The sequence below is a fragment of the Pristiophorus japonicus genome, chromosome 10, assembly GCF_044704955.1.
Source record: "Pristiophorus japonicus isolate sPriJap1 chromosome 10, sPriJap1.hap1, whole genome shotgun sequence".
NCBI lineage: Eukaryota > Metazoa > Chordata > Chondrichthyes > Pristiophoridae > Pristiophorus > Pristiophorus japonicus.
This window is the reverse complement of record NC_091986.1, coordinates 60947969-60975002: the sequence shown is the minus strand read 5'-3', so window position 1 is coordinate 60975002 and position 27034 is coordinate 60947969. Positions and strand designations below refer to the sequence as shown.

Below are 27034 nucleotides of genomic sequence, written 5' to 3'. Positions count from 1 at the left end.
TTTCAACGCTGTGTAAAATTCTTTGGTTGCTAATTTAATATATTAGCTATCATTTCAGATTAAGGTGATATATTTAATTATCAGAAATAAATTTACAATGAAATTGAATACGATCACTTTAATTGTGCAGGCTTTAATTCCTGGCATTCACTGGGTTTTTGATGCAAGTGTCCTGTTTCAGGCAACAATTTTGAGAGGAAATATTGTAGAAAATTCTATTTTAGACAGTAGTGTGGCGCTTCTTTTATAAACAAGCCGAGTAAAGTAAGATCATTGATGAGAGCTGTGAGGATAAAGATAACGAGGCTGCCCGAGCACTACTGTCTTTCACTGACTCTCAACACCTTGAACGTTGTAAAAAAAAAACATTTTGGTAAGATATTTTAAAGGCTGTAACTATTTGTAACACAAGTTCTGATTGGTTCCCTTGGTGGGCAGACAAGATTTCTGATTGGTTCCCTTAGAGGAAAAGACACACCCAGCAGTTTTCTGGAATGTGTAATTTGATCCATTCATTGTGAAACCTGGCTTGAGAACTCAACAGAGCTAACACGACTGCTTTCAGAGAATAAACAGGACTCACTTTCCTGGGTTAGGAGCACTCTCACTGCCGAGTTCAGATCGGAAGGGTTGAGGCCATGGAGGGATTTTAACATGAGGATGAGAATTTTAAAATCAAGCATTGGTGGACGCTGTTCCCCCTAATACAAAAGTAAAATACTGCGGATGCTGGAAATCTGAAATAAAACAGAAAATGCTGGAAATGCTCAGCAGTTCAGGCAGCACCTGTGGAGAGAGAAACAGAGTTAATGTTTCAGGTCAGAACTGTATCACGCATAGAAACATAGAAAATAGGTGCAAGAGTAGGCCATTTGGCCCTTCGAGCCTGCACCGCCATTCAATGAGTTCATGGCTGAACATGCAACTTCAGTACCCCATTCCTGCTTTCTCACCATACCCCTTGATCCCCCTAGTAGTAAGGACTACATCCAACTCCTTTTTGAACATATTTAGTGAATTGGCCTCAACAACTTTCTGTGGTAGACAATTCTACAGGTTCACCACTCTCTGGGTGAAGAAGTTTCTCCTCATCTCGGTCCTAAATGGCTTACCCCTTATCCTTAGACTGTGACCCCTGGTTCTGGACTTTCCCAACATTGGGAACAGACTTCCTGCATCTAACCTGTCTAAACCCGTCAGAATTTTAAACGTTTCAATGAGATCCCCTCTCATTCTTCTGAACTCCAGTGAATACAAGCCCAGTTGATCCAGTTTTTCTTGATATGTCAGTCCCGCCATCCTGGGAATCAGTCTGGTGAACCTTCGCTGAACTCCCTCAATAGCAAAAATGTCCTTCCTAGGAGACCAAAACTGTACACAATACTCCAGGTGTGGCCTCACCAAGGCCCTGTACAACTGTAGTAACACCTCCCTGCCCCTGTACTCAAATCCCCTCGCTATGGGCGTGCATATGTAGAGAGTGTCACAAATGTGTTGCAAGTAATCACTCTTTATTTATGCTAAAACCTGTTTCCACAATAGTACCATTTGCACCAAAAGTGCAGATCGATCGATGGAGGAATGCCTTGAACCAATTATCCTGTCTTCATTCCTGGAGGAAGAACAATGAATGGCTATCTCCTTACAAGCTTATTGAAACCAATGATTTTAAGAGACAAGCATTTTTAACCTAAAAAATCACTGTTGGTCAGTCATTTATTGAAATATTTTGGTACATTACTGTCAACAGTGGGTTACATTTGAACTCTGAACTACTTCCAGCTATTAGAAGTCATTATTTACTGTAATTCAATTGTGAATTACAGTAAATAATGACTTCTAATAGCTGGAAGTAGTTCAGAGTTCAAATGTACCGTTAGAAGTTTTTTTTAATACAATTAAATAATTATTTTTTTAAAGTTGATGTACCATTTTTTTTAGTGAAGTAACATAGAAATTAGGTGCAGGAGTAGGCCATTCAGCCCCTCGAGCCTGCACCACCATTCAATAAGATCATGGCTGATCATTCAACCTCAGTACCCCTTTCCTGCTTTCTCTCCATACCCCTTGATCCCTTTAGCTGTAAGGGCCACATCTAACTCCCTCTTGAATATATCTAACGAACTGGCCTCAACAACTTTCTGCGGTAGAGAACTCCACAGGTTAAACACCCTCTGAGTGAAGAAGTTTCTCCTCACCTTGATCCTAAATGGCTTACCCCTTATCCTTAGGCTGTGTCCCCTGGTTCTGGACTTCCCCAACATCGGGAACATTCTTCCTGCATCTAACCTGTCCAGTCCCGTCAGAATCTTATACGTTTCTATGAGATCCCCTCTCATCCTTCTAAACTCCAATGGATACAAGCCCAGTTGATCCAGTCTTTCCTCATATGTCAGTCCAGCCATCCTTGGAATCAGTCTGGTGAACCTTCGCTGCACTCCCTCAATAGCAAGAATGTCCTTCCTCAGATTAGGAGACCAAAACTGAACACAATATTCCAGGTGAGGCCTCACCAAGGCCCTGTACAATTGCAGTAAGACCTCCCTGCTCCTATACTCAAACCCTCTCGCTATGAAGGCCAACATGCCATTTGCTTTCTTCACCACCTGCTGTACCTGCATGCCAATTTCAATGACTGATGAACCATGACACCCAGACCTCATTGCACCTCCCCTTTTCCTAATCTGTCACCATTCAGATCATATTCTGTCTTCCTGTAAAGGAACTGTCTGCTCGATGTTCCAGTCTGTCACTGTCTGTGTTTCAGTCTGATAGCCCAGCTGAATATTTCAACAGACTGGATGGCATTTGAGTTGGATTTACAGAAACAAAAATCTTGAATTTAATTTGAGAATTGTGGCAATGATGGCTATTAGTCCTTACAAAGATAGTATCATGGTATTAGTTTCATCACCACTATAACGCAAATGTCGATCCAATAACTAGGTTACCAATAAGGACAAAGTTATTAATGGCATTTTAAGGATAAGCTTAAAGCCTGACTCTAAAGCAGTGCTATGTCAAAGTGTTCATACTAAGCTGCAATCTGTACCAAAGTAGGATCCCAGTTAGTTCAACAAGTATCCTGATAATATCTGAAGATCAATTATATGCAAACAATGACAATTAGAAAGATATATTGCTTTCCCTAAAACTTCTAGTCAGAATTGCCATGAAAAAATGGTGTATATTTTCCAAAAGTTGTAAACTGCTATTAATGTATTTTTGAGCCAGTCATGTTTGGTTTTTATATCATTGGAAATTGCTTGTTAGTGGTTGTTACAATTAGAAATATGGGGATGTCTGCTCACTTACAGTCAATGCTACACTGAGCTTCACTATACATTCTCACAACTGGGAAAGCCATCGTGAAAATCGCTGCATATGATAACTTACACTTACTGCAGTAACAAAAGTTCATTTGGTTTATTCAGCATTTTGCGGAAACTTTGGGACTTCAACCTGGAGATTCAGCTTTGTTTATAAATGGACTACATGTGGATCTGGACACTCATGATCCATTCAGGTGGGTATCCATGAATACAGCGATATTTCTATTATCCATATTTATTCGAATCCTTTCACCTGAGCATTGTAACACATTTTGTTGAGTCACTATATCCATTAATATGTGGATTTAAGATGGCCATCTCAATTTAAAGGCAAAGTGTGGCTACCTTTGCTGCAGTAATCAGCAACCATCCCTCCATGTATTTCCCAACTTTCCCTGATTGAATGCTTCTGAAAGTTTGGCATAATGTATATATATATATTTTTTAAAGTAGGAACAGTCGTATTCTCGAACAGTGCCTTTGAGGCCTCCCACCTAGTCTGCTCGGTAGCAGCCAATGAGAATGGCCGCCCTCCCTCCCATGGCTCATTTGGCAGAACAGTTGAAGAGTCAAAGTAATGAAAAAGGTCAAAGAACCTAAAGGAGAAGAATCAGTGGAAGAGGGGAAGGGAAAAAATAAATTTAAGGGAACTACATGACCACCAGTGATAATGGGACAGGTTGCCGAACTGAAGCTGTCCTTACACTAGCCTCTTGTCATTTTTTGCGGAGTGCATGCATTTCTCTTCTCCCCTTCTCCCCGCTTGGGTACTCTGCCCTCCCAAATCCCTACCCTGTAGCACTCCTCATCATTACAGCCCAGTCTCGACTCCCTCCGATTCGTCTACAGCTTCCCTCTGTAGCTTTCTTGCCATCGAGGCACCCCTCACTGCCAACCTCCGAGCAGCAACCCTTGCTGCCCCATCTGACTCTCTCGTCGACCTTCCTGCCTAGCGCGCCCTCTGGCTAATCTTATTCACCGTTCCCAGCGCTGGCCTTGTGCACTCTGCTGATGGATTGGCTATTGCCATGCTTCTCCGCATCTCCCTCCCGAAGGTCCATTCACTTGCACCAGGCCCTTGCCATCTGAGCTCCTCTTGTGGGTGATTGCATCAACATCATGGCTTGACTGAAACCTGGCGGCGGGGTGATGACACCTTCCCCCTAAATGAAGCCTCCTTGCACAGCGAATACGTTCCACCATTTGCCCAAACTGCAGTGGTGGTGTAGCCCATATCACCAAGTCACAACGGGATCTGTCCCCCATCTCCTCTGGCAACTTCTCCTCCTCTGAGCATCTTACCTTGTACCACCCCTCTCACTTCTCACTTCCAATCCTCATTCTCTACCACCCACCCAACTACCATACTAAGCTTCTCACCGAGATATCATCACTGCTTTTCTCCTTGTGCCTTGGCACCGCCATCTCAACTCATCATGCCCTCTCTCCTCTGAGTTCACGACCCTCCTATCCACCCAAAATCTCTCCCTCCCTATAAACTCACCTGGGTAGGTGACCCGAATTCACAGCCCGACTGCCTCAACCTCGCCATCTCGTGTGGCCTCGCTATTCCCAACGTGTCAATCACAGATAAGACCGTCTATAACCACTTCCTTGTATCCCTCTCCACCAAAATCCCCTTCCCGCTCCCAATCCCACTGTCCGCCCTTGGATAAAACTCTCCCCCAAGTCACTTTCAAATTCTCACCTGTCCAGCCTTTGGCCCTCCACTCACCATTTCTGCAGCCACCGATCTGCTCAACCACACCCTCACTTCAACCACTTGTCTCCATTAAAACCATGAGACTCTCACCCCGGTCATTGCCCAGGTATGGCCCTCACCGTGGCTCCCTAACTCCAAGGAATGCAGACAACTGGCTTAACTATTCATCGGCAGGTCTGGCTGGACCACAAAAAGCATTACTGGGTCCTGCTCTCCTGACAAAACTGCTCACTATTCCAATTTCAACCTGGAATGCAAAGCTAACCCCTCCTCACTACAAACCGTCTTTTTAAACCCCTCTCTTCTGCTTCCTCCACCCTCACCTCCAACAAGTGCGAGGAGCTCATGGATTTCTTTGTCACCACGATTGAGACCAGCCATCGAGCTGCCCCTGCCACTTTCCCCCTCCCCCCCTTCCCCCAACACACTGGCCAACATTTCCCATAAGGCCTAGCCCTGAACTCACATCTTTCTCTAGTTTCTCTCTGATCTCCCATCATTCCCTCTCTGAGTACCTCTTCTCCATCAGACCCACCTCCTGCTCCCTCGATCCCATTCCCTCCAGACTGCTGATGACCGAGTTTCCCCTCCTCATCCCTGTGTTAACTAACGTTAATGGTTCCCTCTCCTCTGGCATTATCCTCCTCCTCCTCAAAGGTTTCGTTGACACCCGTCTCCTCCTCAAAAAAGCCCCACCCTTGACCCCTCTGTCCTTGCAAACTACCGCCCGATCTCCGAGCTGTCAGTAATGAGCTGATTCCATGGCCTCACAACTCCTGCCCTGCTGACCTGACATGATCCCCGAGCAGCGTGGGTGAACTCTGAAGGTGAGCTCAAAATACTACTTAATGGGCTGTTTACAAGGTCATAATGACTTAAATTGTCTCCTCGGTCGCTGTGTGTTGGGTCTGTTCAGCGCTGACAGACCCGACATCTGGGAAAGGCATATGGTGGAGGGCTGGCAGTGGGGTCTTGGCCCACTGTCAAAACATTTCTTTCCCACCAAACCCCCCCCCCCCCTGAAAACTTCCCCCCCCCCCCTACCTGTCCTCAGTCAGAAACTGAATGTCATCTTTGAGATTGTTAACATGCATTTCATTGTAAGTGCATCCAAAGTGGTACCAAGAAAGAAAAGAGACTTGCATTTACATAGCATCCTTAACATCCTCCAGTCATCTTCACGTGCTTCAAACCAATGAAGTATTTTTGAAGTGCAGTTACTGTTGTACTGTTACAAATGCAGCAGCCAATTTATGCACAGCAAGGTCACACAAACACCAGTGAGATAAATGAGTCGATATTCTGCTCTGGTTAAATGCTGTAGTTTGAGGGATAAATGCTGGCCAGGACACGAGGATAAAGGCCCTGTTCTTCTTCAAAGGGAACCATTGTATCTTTTGCATCCACTCATGAGGACAGCCTTGGTTTAGCACCCTTCCAAAAAGGCAGCGTTCCCTCACTATTGTATTGAAGTGTTGGCTTCGATTGCGTACTCTGGGGTGGGGTTTGAACCCACGACCTCCAGGGAATGGCACCACTGACCACAAGCTTTTGGCTAATTTTAATTTGTATCCAGGTATTCTATTTCACTTATTTATGTAATCAATAGGACTTTATGGCAATCAGCCTGTCATAGTCACATGAAAACTGCATTTCAGGAACTTTATCAACCAAATGATTGAGTGCAGACTGTTTCACATTTGTTTAAAACCCCACAATTCTTTTTAAACTTTGGCGGAATTCTCCCATTGACTCAACCATGCTATTTCCAGGTTTATCCGCATTTTTCAATTGAAACTGATAAAGTTCCTGTGTTTTAGTCACATTGTTGCATTGTCTGTGACCAAATCTCATTATTTCTTGTGCTTTTTCTAGTATCCTAGATATCCTCAAAGAGGAAGGGAAAGTTATGGATGGCCTTTATAACATAGGGATCAAAGATAAAGATCTCAGCAAGCTTCTACGACTGAATGTTCACCCCATGGAGGAAAGCTCCGCACTTGACATCCAACATTCGGCCATCATTGTTAGTATATTATGCATTGCTTGGTGTGTGTCCAGCGCTTTCTGCTGTATGTTTTAGTAACAGAAATATATTGGCTCAGTATTTCTGTAGGGGTTGGCTATAACTTCAGCACAACATCAGTGCATGCCCTGCAGAAACAGTATAGCACAGAATCATACAGCTAAGAAGTCGTTCATTCAGCCCATCGTCTCTGTGCTGTCTCTTTGAAAGAGCTATCCAATTAGTCCCAGCCCTGCTCATATCCCGGAGCCCTGCTAATTTCACCTTCATTGAATCATACAAAATGACCATACCTTGTCCAGTATTTGTTTTTATTTGTTCCTGGGATGTGGGCGTCGTTGGCATGGTCAGCATTTATTGGCCATCCCTAATTGCCCCTTGAGAATGTGGTGGTGCCTTCTTGAATCGCTGTAGTCCGTGTGGTGAAGGTGCTCCTACAGTGCTGTTAGGGAGGGAGTGTCGATGGTACACACTGCAGCCACGGTGCGCCGGTGGTGGAGGGAGTGAATGTTTGAGGTGGTGGATGGAGTGCTGATTCGAGAAGAGCTTCTCGAGTGATGTTGGAGCTGCACTCATCCAGGCAAGTGGAGAGTATTCCATCACACTCCTGACTTGTGCCTTGTAGATGGTGGAAAGGCTTTGGGGAGTCAGGAGGTGAGATACTCGCCGCAGAATACCCAGCCTCTGACCTGCTCTTGTCGCCACAGTATTTATGTGGCTGGTCCAGTTAAGTTTCTGGTCAATGGTAACCCCCAGGATGTTGACGGTGGGGTTTCGGCAATGATAATGCCGTTGAATGTCAAGGGGCGGTGGTTAGACTCTCGCTTGTTGGAGATGGTCATTGCCTGGCACTTGTGTGGTGTGAATGTTACTTGCCACTTATCAGCCAAAGCCTGAATGTTGTGCAGGTCTTGCTGTATGTGGGCATGGACTGCTCCATTATCTGAGGAGTTGCGAATGGCACCGAACGCTGTGCAGTCATCAGCGAACATCCCCACTTCTGACCTTATGATGGAGATAAGGTCAGTGATGAAGCAGCTGAAGATGGTTGGGCCGAGGACACTGCCCTGAGGAACTCCTGCAGCGATGTCCTGGGGCTGAGATGATTGGCCTCCAACCACCACAGACATCTTCCTTAGTGCTAGATATGAGTCCAGCCAGTGGAGAGTTTTCTCCCTGATTCTCATTGACTCTCAGTTTTACTGGGGCTCCTTGATGCCACACTCGGTCAAATGCTGCCTTGATGCCAAGGGCAATCACTCTCACCTCACCTCTGGAATTGAGCTCTTTTGTCCATGTTTGCAACAAGGCTGGAATGAAGTCTGGAGCTGAGTGGTCCTGGCGGTACCCAAGCTGGGCATCGGTGAGTAAGTGCCACTTGATAGTACTGTCGATGACACCTTCTATCTCTTGGCTGATGATTGAGAGTAGACTGATGGGGTGGTAATTGGCCGGATTGAATTTGTCCTGCTTTTTGTGGACAGGACATACCTGGTCAGTTTTCCACATTGTCGGGTCGATGCCGGTGTTGTAGCTGTACTGGAACAGCTTGGCTAGAGGTGCGGCTAGTTCTGGAGCACAAGTCTTCAGCACGACAGCCGGGATGTTGTCGGGGCCCATAGCCTTTGCTGTATCCAGTGCGCTCAGCCACTTCTTGATATCACGTGGAGTGAATCGAATTGTCTGAAGACTGGCTTTTACATAGAAACATTGATAATAGGTGTAGGAGTAGGCCATTCGGCCCATTTGAGCCTGCACCACCATTCAACATGATCATGGCTAATGGTTCACCTCAGTGCCCCTTTCCTGCTTTCTCTCCATACCCCTTGATTCCTTTAGCCGTAAGGGCCATATCTAACTCTCTTGAATATATCCAATGAACTGGCATCAACAACTCTCTGCGTTAAGCAATTCCACAGGTTAACTCTCTGAGTGAACAAGTTTTTTCTCATCTCAGTCCTAAATGGCCTACCCCTTATCCTTAGACTATGTCCCCTGGTTCTGGACTTCCCCAACATCGGGAACATTCTTCCTGCATCTAACTTGTCCAGTCCCGTCAGAATTTTATATGTTTCTATGAGATCCCCTCTCATCCTTCTCAACTCCAGTGAATACAGGCCCAGTCGATCCAGTCTCTCCTCATATGTCAGTCCTGCCATCCCGGGAATCAGTCGGGTGAACCTTCGCTGTACTCCCTCAATAGCAAGAACGTCCTTCCCCAGATTAGGAGACCAAAACTGAACACAATATTCCAGTTGAGGCCTCACCAAGGCCCTGTACAACTACAATAAGACCTCCCTGCTCCAATACTCAATCCCCTCGCTATGAAAGCCAACATACCATTTGCCTTCTTCACCGCCTGCTGTACCTGCATGCCAACTTTCAATGACTGATGTACCATGACGCCCAGATCTCATTGCACCTCCCCTTTTCCTAATCTGCCGCCATTCAGATAATATTCTGCCTTCGTGTTTTTGCCCCCAAAGTGGATAACCTCACATTTATCCACATTATACTGCATCTGCCATGCATTTGCCCACTCACCTAACCTGTCCAAGTCACCCTGCAGCCTCTTAGCGTCCTCCTCACAGCTCATGTCGCCACCCAGTTTAGTGTCATCTGCAAACTTGGAGATATTACACTCATTTCCTTCATCTAAATCATTAATGTATATTGTAAATAGCTGGGGTCCCAGCACTGAGCCCTGCGGCACTCCACTAGTCACTGCCTGCCATTCTGAAAAGGACCCGTTTATCCCGACTCTCTGCTTCCTGTCTGCCAACCAGTTCTCTATCCACATCAGTACATTACCCCCAATACCATGTGCTTTAATTTTGCACACCAATCTCTTGTGTGGGACCTTGTCAAAAGCTTTTTGAAAATCCAAAGACACCACATCCACTGGTTCTCCCTTGTCCACTCTACTAGTTACACCCTCAAAAAATTCTAGAAGATTTGTCCAACATGATTTCCCTTTCATAAATCCATGCTGACTTGGACCGATCCTGTCACTGCTTTCCAAATGCGCTGCTATTTCATCTTTAATAATTGATTCCAGCATTTTCCCCACGACTGATGTCAGGCTAACCGGTCTATAATTACCCGTTTTCTCTCCCTCCTTTTTTAAAAAGTGGTGTTACATTAGCTACCCTCCAGTCCATAGGAACTGATCCAGAGTCGATAGACTGTTGGAAAATGACCACCAATGCATCCACGATTTCTAGGGCCACTTCCTTAAGTACTCTGGGATGCAGACTATCAGGGTCGGGGATTTATCGGCCTTCAATCCCATCAATTTCCCTGACACAATTTCCTGCCTAATAAGGATTTCCTTCAGTTCCTCCTTCTCACTCGATCCTCGGTCCCCTAGTATTTCCGGAAGGTTATTTGTGTCTTCCTTTGTGAAGACAGAACCAAAGTATTTGTTCAACTGGTCTGCCTTTTCTTTGTTCCCCATTATAAATTCACCTGAATCTGACTGCAAGGGACCTATGTTTCTCTTCACTAATCCTTTTCTCTTCACATATCTATAGAAGCTTTTGCAGTCAGTTTTTATGTTCCCAGCAAGCTTCCTCTCATACTCTATTTTCCCCCTCCTAATTAAACCCTTAGTCCTCCTCTGCTGAATTATAAATTTCTCCCAGTCCTCAGGTTTGCTGCTTTTTCTGGCCAATTTATATGCCTCTTCCTTGGACCCTTAATTTCCCTTGTTAGCCACGGTTGAGCCACCTTCCCCGTTTTATTTTTACTCCAGACAGAGATGTAGAATTGCTGAAGTTCATCCATGTGATCTTGAAATGTTTGCCATTGCCTATCCACCGCCAACCTTTTAAGTGTCATTTGCCAGTCTATTCTAGCCAATTCATGCCTCATACCATCGAAGTTACCTTTCCTTAAGTTCAGGACCCTAGTCTCTGAATTAACTGTGGCACTCTCCATCTTAATAAAGAATTCTACCATATAATGGTCAGTCTTCCTCAAGGGGCCTCGCACAACAAGATTGCTAATTAGTCCTTTCTCATTATACATCACCCAGTCTAGGATGGCCAGGCCTCTAGTTGATTCCTCGATATATTGGTCTAGAAAACCATCCCTAATACACTCCAGGTGCTACCAGTTTGGTTAGCCCAATCAATATGTAGATTAAAGTCGCCCATGATAACTGCTGTACTTTTATTGCACGCATCCCTAATTTCTTGTTTGATGCTGTCCCCAACCTCACTACTACTGTTTGGTGGTCTGTACACAACTCCCACTAGCGTTTTCTGCCCTTTGATATTCCGCTGCTTCACCCATACCGATCCCACATCATCCAAGCTAATGTCCTTCCTTACTATTGCATTAATTTCCTCTTTAACCAGCAACGCCACCCCACCTCCTTTTCCTTTCTGTCTATCCTTCCTAAATGTTGAATACCCCTGGATGTTGAGTTCCCAGCTTTGGTCACCCTGGAGCCATATCTCTGTGATGTCCAGTCCCGTTCATTAATAGCTGCCTGCGCAGTTAATTCATTCACCTTATTACGAATACTCCTCGCATTGAGGCACAGGGCCTTCAGGCTTGTCTTTTAACACACTTTGCCCCTTTAGACTTTTGCTGTAATGTGGCCCTTTTTGATTTTTGCCTTGGGTTTCTCTCCCCTCCCTTTTACTTTTCTTCTTTGTATCTTTTGCTTATGCCCCCATTCTACTTGCCACTGTCTCCCTGCATAGGTTCCCATCCCCCTGCCATATTAGTTTAACCCCTCCCCATTAGCACTAGCAAGCACTCGCCCTAGGACATTGGTTCCGGTCCTGCCCAGGTGCAGACCATCTGGTTTGTACTGGTCCCACCTCCCCCAGAACCGGTTCCAATGTCCCAGGAATTTGAATCCCTCCCTTCTGCACCATTTCTCAAGCCACGTATTCATCTGAGCTATCCTGCTATTCCTACTCTGACTAGCACGTGGCACTGGTAGCAATCCTGAGATTACTACCTTTGAGGTCCTACTTTTTAATTTAGCTCCTAGCTCCTTAATTTCGTCTTGTAGGACCTCATCCCGTTTTTTACCTATATCATTGGTACCGAAATGCACCCCAACAACTGGCTGTTCACCCACCCCCTTCAAAATGTCCTGCAACCGCTCCGAGACATCCTTGACCCTTGCACCAGGGAGGCAACATACCATGCTGGAGTCTCGATTGCGGCCGCAGAAACGTCTATATGTTCCCCTTACAATAGAATCCCTACCACTATAGCTCTCCCAATCTTTCCTGCGCTCCTGTGCAGCAGAGCCACCCATGGTGCCATGAACTTGGCTGCTGCTGTTCTCCCCTGATGAGTCATCCCCTCCAACATACACAAAGCGGTGTATCTGTTTTGCAGGGGGTTGACTGCAGGGGACCCCTGCACTGCCTTCCTTCCACTGCTCTTCCTGTTGGTCACCCATTCCCTATCTGGCTGTGTAACCTTTACCTGCGGCGTGGCCAACTCACTAAACGTGCTATTCACGATACCCTCAGCATCGCGGATGCTCCAGAGTAAATCCATCCGCAGCTCCAGTGCCGCAATGTGGTCTGTCAGGAGCTGCAGCCGGATACACTTCCTGCACATGTAGTCGTCAGCGACACTGGGAGCGTCCCTGACTTCCCACATAGCACAGAAGGAGCATGACACGTGTCCGAGCTCTCCTGCCATGACTTAACCCCTAGATTTACTTAATTTGTGATGGTGGGGACCTTCAGGCGGAGGCCAATATGGATCATCCAATCGGCACCTCTGGCTGAAGGTGGCTGCAAACGCTTTAGCCTTGTCTTTTGCACTCACGTGCTGGGCTCCATCATCATTGAGGATGGGGATAGTTATGGAGCCTCCTCCCGTTAGTTGTTCAATGGTCCACCACCATTCACAACTGGAGAGCTTTGAAAATGATCCGTTGGTTGTGGGATCGCTTAGCTCTGTCTATAGAATGCTGCATCTGCTGTTTAACATGCATGTAGTCCTGTGATGTAGCTTCCCCAGATGACACCTCATTTTTAGGTACGCCCGATGCTGCTACTGGCATGCTCTTCTGCACTTCTCATTGAACCAGGGCTCATCCCCTGGCTTGATGGTAATGGTAGAGTGAGGGATATGCCGGGCCATGAGGTTATAGATATGACCCTTACGGCTAAGGGGATCAAGGGGTATGGAGAGAAAGCAGGAAAGGGGTACTGAGGGAATGATCAGCCATGATCTTATTGAATGGCGGTGCACGCTCGAAGGGCCGAATGGCCTACTCCGGCACCTATTTTCTCTGTTTGTATGTTACAGATTGTGGTGGAATATAATTCTGCTGCTGCTGATGGCCCACAGCGCCTCACGGAGGCCCAGTTTTGAGTTGCTAGGTCTGTTCTGAATCTGTCCCATTTGGCCCAGTGGTAGTGTCACACAACACGATGGAGGGTGTCCTCAGTGTGAAGGCGAGATTTTATCTCCACAATGACTGTGCGGTGGTCACTGCTGCCAATGCTGTCATGGGCAGAATCATCTGCCACGGGTAGATGGGTGAGGACGAGGTCAAGTAGGTTTTTCCCTTGTGTGGTTCTCTCACCACCTGCCGCAGGCCCAGTCTGACAGCTGTGTCCTTCAGCACTCGGCCAGCTCAGTCAGTAGTGGTGCTACCGAGTCACTCTTGGTGATGGACATTGAAGTCCCCCACCCAGAGCACATTCTGTGCCCTTGCTATTCTCAGTGCTTCTTCCAAGTGGTGTTCAGCATGGAGGATACTGATTCATCAGCTGAGGGAGGGCGGTAGGTGGTAATCAGCAGGAGGTTTCCTTGTCCATGCTTGACCTGATGCCATGAGACTTCATGAGGTTCAGAGTCAATGTTGAGGACTCCCAGGGCCACTCCCTCCCGACTGTACACCACTGTGCCACCACCCCTGGTGGGTCTGTCCTGCCGGTGGGACAGGACATACCCAGGGATGGTGATGGAGGAGTCTGGGACATTGGCTGAAAGGTAAGACTCTGAGAGTATTACTGTGTCAGGCTGTTGCTTGACGAGCCTGTGGGACAGCTCTCCCAATTTTGGCACAAGTCCCCAGATGTTGATGAGGAAGACTTTGCAAGGTCGGCTGGGCTGGGTGTGCCGTTATTGTGTCCGTAGCCGGTGCCGAGGTTTCTGCCGAATGGTCCGTCCGGTTTTCTTCTTAAAATTATTTTTCGTAGCGGTTTTTTACAACTGAGTGGCTTGCTGGACCTTTTCAGAGGGCAGTTAAGTGTCAATGGATTCACATATAGGCCCAGACTGGGTAAGGATGGCAGATTTCCTTCGCCAAAGGACATTCGTGAACCAGATGGGTTTTTACGACGATCTGGTAGTTTTATGGTCACCATTCCTGATACTTGGGCGGAGAAATTCGCCTGGTTTACACTTGCCGTTAGTGCCTGCAGGGGGTGCTAACAGGGCCCAAACCATTGCTGTCCCAGGAGGGGAAGGGGGCGCTATCGCGGGAGTTAGCCGAGGTGTAAAACCAGTTGCGCCCGGGCCGCTGGGCCTCCGCCCAATGATGTCACGGCATGCACACGCCCTGCCAGCCTCACGGGTCACGGATTTCACCGCGCTCGCGGGGCGAAGGTTAAAGGGGAGGTGCGCGGCACCATTCTGTCCAGTTGGCCAATGCCAGATGGCCTCACGTGATTTTTGTTGTCGGGTCCATGCAGCGGTGGTGCAGCCCGACACCCCGTACCCCCAGTGGCCCCACTGCAGAGCTCACTGCATGCCCTCCCCTTTAATGGAAGGGGCTCGCATCAGTGCTACACAGAGAAACGCTGCAACATTCGAGTGCTCACCAGCCCAGTACCGCCCCCGAGTTGTGGCACCCCCCCGAGAGAACACCATCGGCAGGTCACAGCATCAGCTGTTCGGGGAGGGCGACTGGATTGATGTCATCAAAATCCAGATGGCCACTTGAGTGTGGGCGGGGCCCATCGGCGGGGTCGTTACCCAGGTGCAGGAGGAGAGGCGGGGTGGGGGGGTCGGAGAGCGTGGGGGTCGGGGATCGAGGGGCGGGAGGGTCGAGGGGCTCGAGTGTTGGGGATCGGGGGAGTCGGGGTCGAGGGGCGTGGGGTTCGGGGAGGTCGTGTCGGGGAGCGGGGGGGGTCGGGGAGCGTCGGGATCGGAGAGCGTGGGGATCGAAGGGCGGGGGAGGTCGGGGTCGAGGGGCTCGAGGGTCGGGGAGCGGGGGGGTCGGGGTCGAGGGGCGTGGGGTTCGGGGAGGTCGTGTCGGGGAGCGGGGGGGGTCGAGGGGCGTGGGTGTCGGGGAGCGGGGGGAGTCGGGGTCGAGGGGCGTGGAGTTCGGGGAGGTCGTGTCGGGGAGCGGGGGGGGTCGGGGAGCGGGGGGGGTCGGGGAGCGTCGGGATCGGAGAGCGTGGGGATCGAAGGGCGGGGGAGGTCGGGGTCGAGGGGCTCGAGGGTCGGGGAGCGGGGGGGTCGGGGTCGAGGGGCGTGGGGTTCGGGGAGGTCGTGTCGGGGAGCGGGGGGGTCGGGGAGCGGGGGGGGTCGGGGAGCGTCGGGATCGGAGAGCGTGGGGATCGAAGGGCGGGGGAGGTCGGGGTCGAGGGGCTCGAGGGTCGGGGAGCGGGGGGGTCGGGGTCGAGGGGCGTGGGGTTCGGGGAGGTCGTGTCGGGGAGCGGGGGGGGTCGAGGGGCGTGGGTGTCGGGGAGCGGGGGGAGTCGGGGTCGAGGAGCGTTGGGGTCGACGAGCGGTGGGGGGGTCGGGCTCGAGGGTCGGGGAGCGGGGGGGTCGAGGGGCGGGGGGGTCGAGGGGCGTCGTGGTCGAGGAGCGGGGGGGGGTCGAGGAGCGGTGGGGGGGTCGGGCTCGAGGGTCGGGGTGCGGGGGGGTCGAGGGGCGTCGGGGTCGAGGGGCGTGGGTGTCGGGGAGGTCGTGTCGGGGGTCGGGGTCGAGGAGCGGGGGGGGGTCGAGGAGCGGTGGGGGGGTCGGGCTCGAGGGTCGGGGTGCGGGGGGATCGAGGGGCGTCGGGGTCGAGGGGCGTGGGTGTCGGGGAGGTCGTGTCGGGGGTCGGGGTCGAGGAGCGGGGGGGGGTCGAGGAGCGGTGGGGGGGTCGGGCTCGAGGGTCGGGGTGCGGGGGGGTCGAGGGGCGTCGGGGTCGAGGGGCGTGGGTGTCGGGGAGGTCGTGTCGGGTGTCGGGGTCGAGGAGCGGGGGGGTCGAGGAGCGGTGGGGGTGTCGGGCTCGAGGGTCGGGGAGCGGGGGGGGTCGAGAGGCGTCGGGGTCGAGGGGTGGGGGGGTCGGGCTCGAGGGTCGGGGAGCGGGGGGGTCGAGGGGCGTCGGGGTCGAGGAGCGGGGGGGGGTCGAAGAGCGGGGGGGGTCGAGGAGCGGTGGGGGGGTCGGGGTCAGGGAGTGGGGGGGTCGAGGGGTGTCGGGGTCAAGGTGCGGTGCAGCGTATAACAGCGTGATCGGAGCCCAGGGGGAAGGCAAGGCCCCAGGGGCAGCACGGACCAGCCCACACTGCGATATGTGCGCACTGGGTCCGTGCAGCAGAGCTGGTCTCCAGTCGTCCTGGTTAACCCTTGCCACTGGACCAAGACCTCGCTCTGTCAAGCCCGTGTGGTGGCTGGTGTGCAACGGTCACCATATGTTAAAAAAATCCACCCACAGGCATCTTCCACCCTTCAACATGTAGTTTGGGATCTGGAATATTAGGTCCTTCATTGAAACACCTGTAAACTCATCCCTTTTTGGTGTGGACTGGGTCATCGTCGACACGAGGGACTGCCTAATACTAACACTATACTGCCTCCGAGAGGAAGTTCAGCGCCTGACATTCCACTCCACTTCCACTTGGGGACGGTAACCTCAATATCGCCATGGTTACTGCCCCCTGACGGGGTGATACGTAATTTCGGTCTCGAGCTTTTTATTCCAGATTTATTAAATTAACTGAATTTAAATTCCCCAGCTGCTGTAGTGGGATTGGAACTGTCGAGGAAATTTTAGCTTAAATTAACTCAGACTTTCAGAGCCGTGCTTCGAGAGAAAGTTTATTTCTAACGAGATATCTCGGAGAGCCCGCTTAGTCCACACTAAGGCAGAACTCTGACTTTTACAGGAAAACCCGCGCTATATTTATACAGTAAAAAGAGGAGTTTTATCTTCAAATTCCACACATTAACATTAATCATATTACTCCGAGAATACAAAGGTCATCCCGGAAGGCACACATTATCTGTTCTTGCATAGTTTCTCCCTGTCTGTGTCGATAATCAGTTTTAGGAGACTCATGCAGGGAACAGATAATCAGTTTTTGTTTTCTTAAGACAAAGAAGTTTGGGTGTTTTCTCTAGCTCCATTATTTCTACAATATCAGCAAGAAGTGATTTTAACCCTTCCCTTTACCATACGACAGAGATCGTTTTCTTCCACAACTCCCTCCTTGTTGATCTTTATAACCGATCAACACAGTTTCTTTTTCTTTATTGAAAAGGGGGTTCATATCCTTCGGGGTAGGGTCGCATCTTGAGGCATTCTTCTTCGTCATATTCATCTCATTTTTCTTCTATGCGGCTTAACCTTCCAGTTTAGGGTTATGTTGAATCCCTCCTCACTGTTTATTTTCACTTCTCCTGTTCGTGGATCTATCCCCACTCCACAAGCTTTGCACATTACTGTGAAGTTCCCTATTTTACAATTTTTTCCTTCCGGGCACACAAAGTTATCTTGCCGTTCTGACCTATCACTTCTTTCCCACTCCATATCTCCCTTCCATTCTTTTCCTTCTTCCTGTCTGACTCTTCCTACTGCTAAAATGATCAGAATGCCCAATGTCCGCTTACAGCTTTTCCAAGAGTCCCGCCTCATCTTCCCTTTTTTCTCTGTTTCTATAACACTCCTGTATTAATTCGTTAAAATAACAGCACGCAAGCACGAGGGTAACAGTGATCCAAATAATAAAGGCCCAAATTGGCATACAAGCAAGTTCTGACATTCGGCCTGAACTCTGGGTGTATTATTTTAGGTTCAATGTACCCTTGCGAAGGGTCACAAAAGAGGGGTCAGTACAGTTCTTTGGTGAGAAGATGGCCGTCTTCTCGGTTAGGTAACCGTAGCACGTCCTAGTTCTATGTCTCTTCTTTTGGCTGTGATTCGTTGGGGAAGTAATATTTACAACGGGTGGCATGCACCCAGTTTGGATGCTTTTCCAATTTCAATGCGGTTCTCGTCGTGAGAATTATCTGATACGGTCCTTTCCACCTAGGAGAAAAAGATTCTTTGTTTAATGTTTTCACTAACACTTGGTCTCCTGGCTTGAATGGGTGCATATTTCCTTCCGACAGGGGCACCTGTGTCTGCTTTATCTGGTCATGCAGACTTCTTGCTATTTCACACATGGCCTGAGCATACTTTAGTGATTTTTCATCATTCCAAATTAATGCTACCTTTTCCGCTACCAGTGGTGGTTTTACTCCGGTAGGCATTGGCCTTCCCAATAAGGCTTCATGCGGTGTCAAACCAGTGTTTCGGTTTTTCTGGTTTCTTAATGTATATAGTACCAACGGTAGGGCGTCTGGCCATTTTAATCCTGTCTCCTTACATACCTTGGTAAGGGTAGATTTTATTATCCCATTTACTCTCTCTACTATTCCTGAAGACTGAGGTTGATATGGTATATGTAACTTCCACTGGAAACCTAGTGCTTCTGCAAGATTTTGCACTATTTTTCCTGTGAAGTGTGTTCCCCTGTCACTGTTGATTCCCATAGGTATCCCATATCTTGGTACTATTTCTTTAAATAGAATCTTTACTACTGTTCAGGCATCGTCTCTCCTAGTGGCGTACGCTTCTACCCACCTTGTGAACATATCTACTATGATTAATAGGTACTTAAAACCTGATACTGGAGGCATGTGGACAAAATCAATTTGCAAATTTTCAAAGGGCATACTAGGTTGGGGTAGATGATCATATTCAGCAGGTGTTTTACCTCTGTTATTTTGTTGACAAATTTGGCATGTTCTAGCAACTTTTTCAATTACCACTGTTATTCCTGGTGCATACCACTGTGCATTAATAGCATGTATCATCCCTCCTTTGCCCATGTGAGCCTGACCGTGTGCTAGGCGAGACAGGGGCAAGAATAGAGATCTAGGGCAAACAGTTCGCCCATCAGGGTGATACCAAATGTCATTTTTTAGAAAGCAACCCTGGTTTTCCCAAGTCCTTCTTTCTTGCATAGTAACTTGTTGTTGGGCTGTTTTAAGTAGTTGGACGTCAAGTGTCTGTGGAAGGGAGACAGAGACTGCTTGAAGGCAGTCTGTCTGTGCCGAAGCGGCCTGTTTGGCTGCTTCATCAGCCCTCCTATTTCCCACTGACACTTCATCCTCACCGATTGTGTGTGCTGCACATTTGATAACAGCTACCTTATTTGGCAACTGAATGGCGTCTAATAGATTAAGCACCAATTGAGAGTGCTTAATATGCTTTCCACCAGAGGTGATAAAGCCTCTGTTTTTCCATAGTTGTCCAAAATCATGGACCACACCGAATGCATATCTAGAATCAGTATAGATATTAGCAGTTTGATCTTTTGCTCTGGTGAGGGCAAATAATTCAGCAGCCTGAGCCGAGGTTCCGGGAAAGGGCTGTATTAAGCACTGGTAAGTTTCAGCTTTTTGTCGAGTGTACCAGTTTGTCGAGTGTACCAGGCTGTGCAGTGAAGCTGAACTGCCTCAAAGCTTGTTAAGATGATATACATCAGTTCGTCCGCATTAGAGTCAAATTTAGCTTTTAAGTTTTTTACAATATCCTGTATCAGGGGGGAATAGAAGTTGCCACTCAATTGGCAACAATAGAGGGCAGCCTTTTCTTTGTTATCTTCCCCCTCCTCCCTTTTAATCCCATCAAAGAACTGATGGATTTTATTTGGAGGGAGCTCCATGAACATCCCTTCCTTTGTGCAATATATTGTGGCTCCTATTTTGCACAAAGTCTGTCTTCCTAATAAAGGGAGAGGGGCTGTTTTAGAGACTATCAAAGTCTCATTATCTACTTGTTGTCCTTCAATTGTCAATTTAGTAGGTTCGGACAAAAATTCTTTCAGGGGGATACCGGCCACCCCCATGCTCAAGACGGTAGTGTTGCTTACAGGTAATCCCACAGAGGGTGGTACAGAAGACATAGTAGCACCCGTATCCAGCAGAAACTTTACATAAGTGTTTCCCACTTTTATTACTGCCAAAGGATTCTCTTCTATGTCTGTAGATTGCCGCCTGTACCACTACACCTCCGGGGCATCCCTATGCTGATTGGTGCGGGTTGGGGTTAGAAAAGGAAAATTGAGGGGCCAGTGGAGGTGTAGGTTCGGGGAAATTCCCCTGTCACCCTCCAAACTGTTTAGGTGGGCACCTACAATCTCGAGCCCAGTGGCCCTTCCTTCCGCAATTTCTACACTCATCTTGCGAGCGATCTCGCTGGGACCACTGTCCTCTTCCTCCTCCCCTCCTTCCCCCAAACCCTCCTCTATTCTGTGCTTGTCCTCTTCCTTTCTGCTGATAGTATTGTCCTGCTGTTTTGGCTTTGTTATCTTTGTAGGTAAATAGTCCCTCCCTGTCCATGTTTGCCAGTACTGTAATTGTTTCCTTCCAGTTTTTTCCTTGCCAGTCCAAGACCTTGATCTTGTACGTTCTGGCATGCTGTGGTAACATACAATTCAACAAGGTCTGCACTGCTAAAAGTTTGTTTTGATCCAAGGGTATTCCTGCATGCTCGTCCCAGCTATTTTTCCACCTGCCTGCGAAATCTATCATTGATTCTTCCGCTTTCTGCAGACAGCGGGTGACTTCTCCAATGTCCCCATGTTTTTTAGCTCCCTGCAGAATTGCATTTTTTCCCCTATGTTGCAGCCAGTGAGTTAATGACTCATTGCCGTTGTCCAGCAAGGTATCATCAACTCTCCAATCCCCCCTTTCTCCTGGCGGGATAGAGAACATATCTTTTACTCCCTGCCAGGAGGACCCGTAGGCTGCTTGTAATAATAATTTAATATCCCCCGGTAGCGGATTGTAAATCGTACATGTCTGCTCAAGCCAGTTGTGAAATGCTATAGGTTTCTTTACCGGGTTTGGGGCGGCAGAGATCATATCTCTGGCCTCTCCCGGGGACCAGGGTTTTAAAACCGCTGTGGTTCCTATCATTATCCTGGGATTTTGGAGGAGGAGGGTAGAGTCGGCTTCTGCCTGGGCTGGGGTTGTTTGCGACCTTAGTCGAGAACTCATCCCAGATCTCTGATTGACTTCCCCTCCCTCTGCTGCTTCAGCCCCTGCTCCTAATACCTCCGGGTTTCCTCCATCGGCTCCTCCATTAGGTGGTGGGGCCGGGAGGACAGCTAGTTCTCTCCGGGCTTGATCTCTATGGGCAATAACCATTTCTATAATTTCCTGCCAGCTATTTTGCTTTGGGGGTTCTATACGAGGATAAAGTCCCACGGTGGGTGCTGAGGGGATAGGGAGGTTTGGAGGGCTATAAGAGGGAGGTTTTTTATTTTCCCCCTTTTCTTTTCCTCCTGATTTATTCTCCGAATTTTTATTTTTCGGAGGCTGATGTCTCTTAGCAACCTCAATCCATTTATTAAAACAATTTTCCATGTAATCCTTGTCCCAAGTAGGGTCTCCCCCTCCTTCCTTGGTTGTTTTTCTCCATTCCTCAATTAAAGATAGTTTAAAACTTCCTCCATATGGCCAATCCCCATCAGACCAACCGTACAAATTGCTACTAAACGTTACCGCGTATTGGTCATCTCCTGTTTCTTTAATTACAGTGTCCGCCGGCGAGCCGGGCGGCACAATTGGATCTCCTACCTTCTCTCGTTGCTTTACTACCTTACGGATTCTCTTTTCGGTTTTAGAATGTAATTTCATTCCTTTGGTCAAGGGGTCGTCTTTCTTTCCTTTTCTAGGAGCTGGGCGCGAGCGCCCTGCTCGACTAGAGCTGTTTCCCATTCTTCCGGGTACGACGTCTCGCGATTTTTCTGAAATGAGAATTAAGGACACTCCTACAAAATATACAGTAATATTTTACAAAGCGCTCACCGGTGTTCTCTTTTCCGCTCAGCTCGGGGTCTCCTTATTGCTTTCTTGTTATTTTAGCTTCTTTGTGGTAGCTACCTTAAATGCCTCACCCTTCAAGGGATCTTGGTGGCTCGTCCCCCTTTTAGCTAGGACGGCCTTGGTACCTTCCCCCTTTCAGCTAGGAAGGTCCTTAAAATTCCTCTTTTCTCTTTTCAAAGTTAAATTTGGTTCTTTTGGATCTCGTTTTTAGAGATCCTGCCTGACTATGCCAGAATCTGTCGAGGAAATTTTAGCTTAAATTAACTCAGCGGAGACTTTCAGAGCCGTGCTTCGAGAGAAAGTTTATTTCTAACGAGATATCTCGGAGAGCCCGCTTAGTCCACACTAAGGCAGAACTCTGACTTTTACAGGAAAACCCGCGCTATATTTATACAGTAAAAAGAGGAGTTTTATCTTCAAATTCCACACATTAACATTAATCATATTACTCCGAGAATACAAAGGTCATCCCGGAAGGCACACATTATCTGTTCTTGCATAGTTTCTCCCTGTCTGTGTCGATAATCAGTTTTAGGAGACTCATGCAGGGAACAGATAATCAGTTTTTGTTTTCTTAAGACAAAGAAGTTTGGGTGTTTTCTCTAGCTCCATTATTTCTACAATATCAGCAAGAAGTGATTTTAACCCTTCCCTTTACCATACTACATAGATCGTTTTCTTCCACAGGAACTGATGTCTCCGGATCATTAGTCCCAGCTTCTGGATTACTAATCCATTAACATAAGCACTCTGCTCCCGTTCCCATATATCCAATTCCCTTCTGACAGTTGCTGTCGAGTCTGCTCCAAAACCCTTTCAGGCAGTGTGTTCCAGATCATCATAACTTGCTGCATAAAAAGTCAAACATCCAATTCCCCCCCTGGATATTTTGCCATTTATCTTAAATCTGTGTCCTCTGGTAATAAATCCTCGCCAATCAAAATGTTTTTCCTTATTAATTCCATCAAAACGCCGAATAATTTTGAACATCTATTAAACCTCCCCTTTATTAGTGGAAATCTGGTCTCTCTTCCCCAAAAAGCTGTTGAGGCTCAGTCAGTTGAAAATGTTAAAACTGTGATTGCTGGATGTTTGTTCAGCAGCTACACCTCGGTGAGTGGACAGGCGCAATCTCATCGAATGGCGCAACAAATTCAAAGGGCTGAATGGTCGACTTGTGTTATGTTCCTTCTCTGCTCTAAGGAGAATAATCCCAGCTTCTCTCGTCTCTCCACATAACTGAAGTCCCTCATCCCTGGGGCCATTCTGGTAAACCTTCTCTCTACCCTCTGCAAGGCCCTGACATCCTACCTAAGGTGCAATGCCCAGAATTGGACACAGTACTCCAGCTGATGCATTTTCTTCCAAAATTCTTCACTTCACACTTCTCTATTAAATTTCATCTGCCCTGTGTCTGTCCATTTCACCAACCTGTCGATGTCCTCCTGAAATCTGTTATTGTCCTCCTCACTGTTTACTACATTTACAAGCTTTGTGTCATCTGCAAACTTTGAAATTATGCCACCTATACCCAAGTCACACATGCTACCAATCAGGGGGGCTGCCTCCGCGAGCCGCCCCAGTCAGTGCCGCTGGCGCAATGCTTCAGTGTGTGGTGGGGTACAGGTGTGGCTCAAGGGGGGGTGTTAGATAGTCAGAGAAAGGCAAGTCTGTCAGTACCTCAACAACCTGAGTGCCTGTCAGCACCCAGTCCTGCCCAGTAAAAGCGTAGTGTTAAGTTAAAGAAACATTATTTTGCTCATCTGCAGGGCTATTGGCTACACTGGTAAGTCCCCTGAAAGTCCTTTGGGGAGACCAGACATTGTATCGGGACATGGATCCAACAGGTCTCAGCCTTTGTTGGTCGTTTCTGTGGGGACTTGTTTGAGACAGAACTTCCATCAGCCCCACAACTGGCCCGTGATGTCAGGAATTCCCTCATTCTCAGCCTGGTTTATACAAAGCAGCCAAACAAGCCGTTCGCCAGAGGGTCCAGGCATGGGCTTTAGCCAAAAATGCAATCCTTACCAGAAAATCAGTCCCCCTTTACAGGGGACCCGATTGGCCTTTTAAGAAGAATGTTGTGCCAGTGATGTCAATGATTCTTCAGTACTTACCCCAAATATAACTGCTACTCTTTGTTTTTAGCTCAAATGCATTTGGATCAACTGTTTGATTAGACCAGTTTTTGGGCCGTTCACTTTGGTCCCCAATTTTAATATGCAAAGGCTGAAACACTTTACATAAGAACATAAAGAATAGGAGCTCCGCCATGCAATAAGATCATGGCTGATCTTCCACCTCAACTCCACTTTCCCGCCCGATCCCCATATCCTTCGATTCCCTTAGTGTCCAAATATCAATCTGTCCCAGTCTTGAATATACTCAATGACTGAGCCTCCACAGCCCTCTGGGGCAGAGAATCCCAAAGATTCACCACCCTCTGAGTGATCATTCTGATTGGTTCTTCGGTCCAGGAAGAAAGATGAATGTTTATTTCTGTTAACTCGTAGCTTTTCCTGCTTTTTGTTTTTAATTTAGTGACACAAATTGTGTATGTGCTTTTCTGCACGTGCATAAGTTCTGACGTATTACATGGGGTGTGTTTGTTCACGTACACCACCTTTATTAATGGAAGTGATTGAAGTTGAAAATACCTGTTTTTGTTCAATTCTTTTTAATACTGTGAACAAAAGAACCGCAGCACTTTATACTTGTTGGTTGTCTGGTTGCATTGTGATTAATATTCTCGTTACCGCCCCCTGCAGGCGCTACCGGGAGGCGAATTTCTCCTCCTAAGTGTCCAAATGGAGTAGAGGTGCAAAGGGATCTCTGGGTTTCGATTCACAAATCATTAAAAGTAGCAATGCTGGTTTTAAAAAAAAAAAGCCATAAAAATGCAAATAAAGCACTGGGGTTTATTTCCAGTGGAATGGAATTGAAAAGCAGAGAAGTCATAAGAACATGAGAACATAAGAACATAAGAAATAGGAGCAGGAGTCGGCTATACGGCCCCTCGAGCCTGCTCTGCCATTCAATACGATCATGGCGATCTGATCATGGACTCAGCTCCACTTCCCTGCCCGCTCCCCATAACCCCTTATCCCCTTATCGTTTAAGAAACTGTCTATTTCTGTCTTAAATTTATTCAATGTCCCAGCTTCCACAGCTCTCCGTGGCAGCGAATTCCACAGATTTACAACCCTCTTAGAAAATAAATTTCTCCTCATCTCTGTTTTAAAGGGGCGGCCACCTATTCTAAGATCATGCCCTCTAGTTCTGGTCTCTCCCATCAGTGGAAACTTGTACAGAGCCTTGCCTGACTGCCCCATGATTTGAGACACTGGGGTAGCAATATGGCCTTACCGTATATATGCTTCTAAGTGGTTGATGGTGTTGCCGTTGTTGTAAATGATGTTGCTATAGAATTTGTCCCCAGCCACAAAGGTCGCGCTGAGAGGAATTTGTGGCCCAGTACAAAAACAATGAGGGGGAACATTGGTGGTGAATACTCTCGTGTTCCATTTCTCAAACTCTCATTGTTGGTATTAGGTGCCTGCATCGTGAGATTGGGGTCAGCTCAGCATTCAGCTGGAGTAGATTGCCATCCAATTGGAATCAATCAGGCCGTATCCACAATGGCCGGGGGTCTAGGTTGCCAGGTTCCCACCCGGCTTCGAAGCTGAAAAGATTCCCATGTGAGTAAATCGAACCATGATAAATTATGACATTGAATTCAGTGAATCTGCTAAATTGTAAGCCAGAAAAAAATAACCACAAAAGTTACAGGATTGCTGGTTCCCTAACATCCTGCAGAGAAGGAAACCTGCTAGCCTTGCCCTGCTGTGCCGCTATGTAACATTAGGGGCCCCATCACACCTCGTACTCTTCACTGACCAGTGGTGCAGGCTGGTCATCTAAGCCAGGCTTCTACCGATGTTATGCTGGGCTGGGTTACCAAGGGAACAGTCTGGGATGCCTGTTCCCACTGATTTGCCCCCCCCCCCCCCTCATTATTAGCTGTCCAATATTGCGAGTTTAATTGAAGCGAGTGTATTAGTGAATCTTCATATTTACTGCCCTTTCCTTTTTGTTTTAGTGGATCAATGACCTGGAAAGGGACCAAAAGTACCGATCGTGGCCATCAAGTTATCAAGAATTATTGCGACCGACCTTCCCCGGTGTTATACGGCAAATTCGCCGCAACTTTTTCAATTTGGCAAGTATTGTGAAATCAAGATATTAAGTTAATGATATGGATTAACTTACCCGATCACTAACTATTAATCTGATTATGGGTACGGAGACTTGGATATGATGGAAGTTAAACCTCATTCATTCTCTTACATGTTTTTGTTAATCGACAAAACATTTGTGTCAGTACAAACACACAACATCACAAAGAAAACTCTGTGTGCATGTTTTCATTGCATTCCTTATCTTCTGTAAAATGAATCGTCCCTGAACAATGGGCCGGAAATCCCGGCCTCTCCGGGTGTGTATGGAGTGCGCTCGCACCCGGCAAGGCCTGGCAAAAGCCGGTATTTGGGCCGCGATGGGCATGTGCTGGAAAAAAACAGCTCTTCCGATCTGTCAAAGATTTCTCTCGACGGATCCTTCGCGTCTCCGGGAGAAGGACATTCACGCGGGAGATTGGGCTGTTTGCCCCACTCATGCCCAGCGAATGTCCAGTAAACTTTTACGTCTGGTAAAAGCAGGCACATAGCTTACTTTTTCCAGCGTAAGAGTTTTAAAGCATATAAAAATTAAATTTAAATACACATTTTTATAGTAAAATCTCTGTCCATTAAGGTAAGCTTATTTTTAACACTATTAAAATACATAAAAAAAAATTCAAAAAATTTTCTA

At 47.7% G+C, this 27034-nt stretch overlaps 2 protein-coding genes across 6 annotated transcripts in view; one reads left to right on the top strand and one right to left on the bottom strand.

Moving 5' to 3' along the window:
* LOC139274997 (uncharacterized) overlaps positions 1-27034 on the bottom strand; it is a 288146-nt gene that overhangs the window by 145448 nt on the left and 115664 nt on the right. The window lies entirely within an intron of this gene.
* Positions 1-27034, top strand: part of LOC139274744 (UDP-glucose:glycoprotein glucosyltransferase 2-like) — a 164106-nt gene that overhangs the window by 90936 nt on the left and 46136 nt on the right. The window contains exons 12-14 of the mRNA XM_070891431.1: positions 3435-3526; positions 6931-7081; positions 26265-26384. Of these exons, the coding sequence (XP_070747532.1) occupies positions 3435-3526; positions 6931-7081; positions 26265-26384 (363 nt within the window). The remainder of the gene's footprint in view (positions 1-3434; positions 3527-6930; positions 7082-26264; positions 26385-27034) is intronic.